Raw genomic sequence first — 3493 nt, 5'->3', positions numbered from 1 at the left:
GTGCCCCCCCCCGGGGGGGGCGCCCCCCGCGGCCCCCCCGCCAGTGGCCACCTTTGTGGAAGAGGAGGCAGGGATCCAGCGGGGAGCGACGGATGAAGTCCTCATAGCACTGAGCAGAGGGGAAACAGCACTTGTAGTAGAGCAAAGACAGCTGCCCTGGTCTTAGCAGAACTCTGTGCACCCCAAATGCGTGGCCGTTCCACCAGCATTATCTGTTTTTCACTGTTTGATTTCAGTACACTCAGTGGAATTTTTTTCCAAGTTCTTGGAAAACAAGACATTTAGCAACTTCAGTTTGTAATTGTTATGTATTTTACTAGATTGGCAGGAATTGTCACTTGATTAACTTCATTCTTTGGGGCAGTTTAAAGGCTACAACACTAACATGCAAGGTTTTTCATCCATCAATCACAGTCAGGCCTGAAGCTTTCCAGAACATGAAACTGGACTTGACAACACAGTGTAACTAAAATGACAATGTTCTCCCAAATAAGAGTTACAGCAGCCCTTCTATTCCACAGTCCAAGAACAGACATGATTATTTATTTACCTGGGCTACTTGTTTGTGTTTTAGGGGTATGTTCTCCACATGGTTGGCTTTCACACAGACAATATTTCTTGCTGCAGAGAGACAGATAGGTATTTAGTTGTTTTGTTTCAGGGCACATAAAGCACTGCCTCAGACATCCCAAATGCTCTAACATTGCTCTGCTGCCTATGGACATGCACACACCTCCCATCCTCTCCCTGCTCAGCACAGGCTCCTGGAACATGGCAAAAACATGGGAACAGTGTAACTGAGAATAACAAACCTAAATCCTGGAGGGGCTGCTACCACAGCTGTCATCTTTACTGCTCTATGTAGCACATTAAAAACTGGTGTTTCTTAAGCTAATGAACTGAGGCTTTGCATTGTTGCCTTGGTGTTTCTGTTGGCATCCCCCAGGATTCAGGCTTCTGACTCGAACGGGGCTGTCACAGCAAAGCCTTGCCCCAGCCCACACCAGCAGTTTTCTACCCAGCTCCTAGTCCTGCACTGACCTCTGCCGGTTCCCACATACAGCCCCACAGTTTTGGGGTTCCCATCTGGTCCTCGGTTCACAGAGAAAGTAGACTTGTTTCGGTAGCCATTAATGACAGGCTGGGGGAGGAAAGAAGGAAAAGCCTTGGATTAAAAGAAAAAGTAATGGAGGAAAGCCAAAACCCAGCCTGGGTGTTGTTGGCAACACGGAAAGATAAACATGAATGTGCAAAATGCAGAAACAGAATTTGTGCATGAGACCCCCAGTACTTCTCCTTGGGAAGAAGGAATGGCTCCATGTGACAGAATGGTAACAGCTTTATCAGGGAAGGCTCAGGCGCAAGAAAGGGTTCATAATCACTGGACTTGTTAACTCAGCGGCAGTCACAGGACTGCCACAGACACATTCTCTGCAGCCAAGTAATCCCTACCATGAGTCACTTTGGGATTTGAGTGAGAGACTGTGGCTCAGAGGGGACAGCATTCCCTTGGGACACTCACCGATGGGACTATAGGCTGGAGAGGACAGCAGAGGCCACCAGGTTGCTGCGTGTGTATGCCCAGCTCCTCGAGACGAGATGCCAACGTCTGCAAAATCTTCCTCTGGCTTTTATACTTTACCTGCAGAGAAGTCCTAAGCCAGAAGCACTCTCACAGGACCACACAACAGTGGGCAGCTCATCATCACCCACCTCTGGGAAAGCCAACAGGAGGGAATATTGCAGGTGGGATATAGCCCCAAAAGAGCTCTGCATTTCTCATCACCACAGCTGCTTGGAGCAATGGAGAGAGAGAAAACCTGTGTCTGTGGTCTCAAAGCACTGGGACCACAGACACTGAAGCCCCAGTGACCAGCTAGACAGGATGACTCTGCGAGTGCTCGTCCTCTGTGCTGTTGGTGACCACCCACCCACAGGAAACCTCACAGTTCTATCCTTTACATATTTAATTTAAATCATTTAATTTAATTCATCCCACATTTAAAAAAATTAAAAATTAATTAATTCCACATTTAATTCATGAAGAATTAAAGCAGCAGTAAATGGGGTCTGAACAGTTTACATCACTGTGCAACTAGGATGCTCAGGGCTGTTGCTTAAGGGGGATAAGAGGGACAGCTGGGGCAACACAACAGAGAAAAGTTAATGTAAGCTCATCTTACCTGCAGCTGCTCTTGATAGGGAAGTCTCCACAGTGGAGTCACTGCGTTTGCTAACCTGGAAAGCACAACATCACCGCAGTGCTCAGAGCCACCAGCATCCTGATCCTTGTGGCGTAACATCCCCACCAACTGCTTCATGAGCAGGACCATTCTGGTACAGGCTCTGCACCAAAGCTGGCTGCGAACATTGAAACTCCCTTTTCATGGCACCTTCCTAGTGCAGAATACATGTGGCTGGAAGAGTGACTCAGGAACCACAAGGACCAGCTCTCAAGAGGACAGGCTGAGCCTTTGGCAGATAGACCACCAATGCCTGGGTGTCCTGGGTAACCCAGGTATCTTTCTGATCTCCCTTTAGAGGACATGGCCAGCAATAGTGTTTCCCCTACACAGGGACCCAGAGAGACCCCGCCAGGCCCCCAAGATCTGACACCAGGATGGTAAAGCCAGGAGAATAGCTATGCAAATGTTACTGGGTCAGATGGGGGGAAAAATCAAACCAAAGTGCAGACAGAAAAGGGGAAAATAAATAAATAGATGGATAGATAGACAGATAGATAATATATTGTCACTTCAGATGGGGTCTGTTGCTTTCTCCCACTGCATCAGGCGGCTTTGGCCATCCCTTGCTGCTCTGAGGACAGCCTGAGTCCCATCTCCCTGGAGTTTTCCTGTAAATGAGCAAGATGCTTCTCTCATCACTTAGTGCATCCATCCTGCATCTGCTCACACTTCCAGCCACTACTACATCATTTTTTTTGCTAATGCTGTACTAGATTAAATCCACCAGAGTAAAATGCACAGGTTGTGTGGAGCAGGCAGGGAATTACGTGCTGCCCACTCTCACTGATCTGGGCACTCACATCCTGATAGTTCAGAGATAAGCCTCAGAACCTGGCCCTACTTGTACCTGAGGCAGGGTGAGCATGAACAAAACACAGAAAAGCTGATTTAAAAATAAAACAAAACCAGAACCAAAACCTAACAGATTTGGGGTGAGGTGGATATGACCCAAACTGATCACCTACGGACTCACTGAGCCCATGGAGAACCTCACACCACAGCTGGATAAGCTGCTGTTGTTGCTTACAGGGATTTTTTGGAGTTGCTTCCAAAGCACCCCATGCCAACTACTTTCAGGCACAGAACTACAAATCAAATGTACCATTACTTTTTGCTTGCCAGTAGGACAACTGCTCTGCTCCTGATCCTTTCCTCTTAGACCTTTTTCTGTGTGTTTTCTGCCATTCTTATCCCCAGGCCAAGCTCCAGGGAAGCCAGCCGAACCCTGGCTCTTCCATTCCTACTGG

The 3493-nt window shown here is 47.9% G+C and overlaps 1 protein-coding gene across 1 annotated transcript in view; it reads right to left on the bottom strand.

The window, feature by feature from the left end:
- Positions 1-3493, bottom strand: part of TRMT2B (tRNA methyltransferase 2 homolog B (S. cerevisiae)) — a 7324-nt gene that overhangs the window by 3576 nt on the left and 255 nt on the right. The window contains exons 2-6 of the mRNA XM_010021516.1: positions 2184-2238; positions 1523-1642; positions 1042-1141; positions 551-621; positions 1-109 (exon numbers count right to left, since the gene is read on the bottom strand). The exon at positions 1-109 is cut by the window's left edge and continues 56 nt beyond it. Coding sequence (XP_010019818.1) covers positions 1-109; positions 551-621; positions 1042-1141; positions 1523-1642; positions 2184-2238 — 455 coding nt within the window. The remainder of the gene's footprint in view (positions 110-550; positions 622-1041; positions 1142-1522; positions 1643-2183; positions 2239-3493) is intronic.

This window comes from Nestor notabilis, unplaced genomic scaffold (assembly GCF_000696875.1).
Source record: "Nestor notabilis isolate BGI_N333 unplaced genomic scaffold, ASM69687v1 scaffold23949, whole genome shotgun sequence".
NCBI lineage: Eukaryota > Metazoa > Chordata > Aves > Psittaciformes > Psittacidae > Nestor > Nestor notabilis.
The sequence above is the reverse complement of the archived record's forward strand: the minus strand, read 5'-3'. Positions and strand labels throughout refer to the sequence as shown.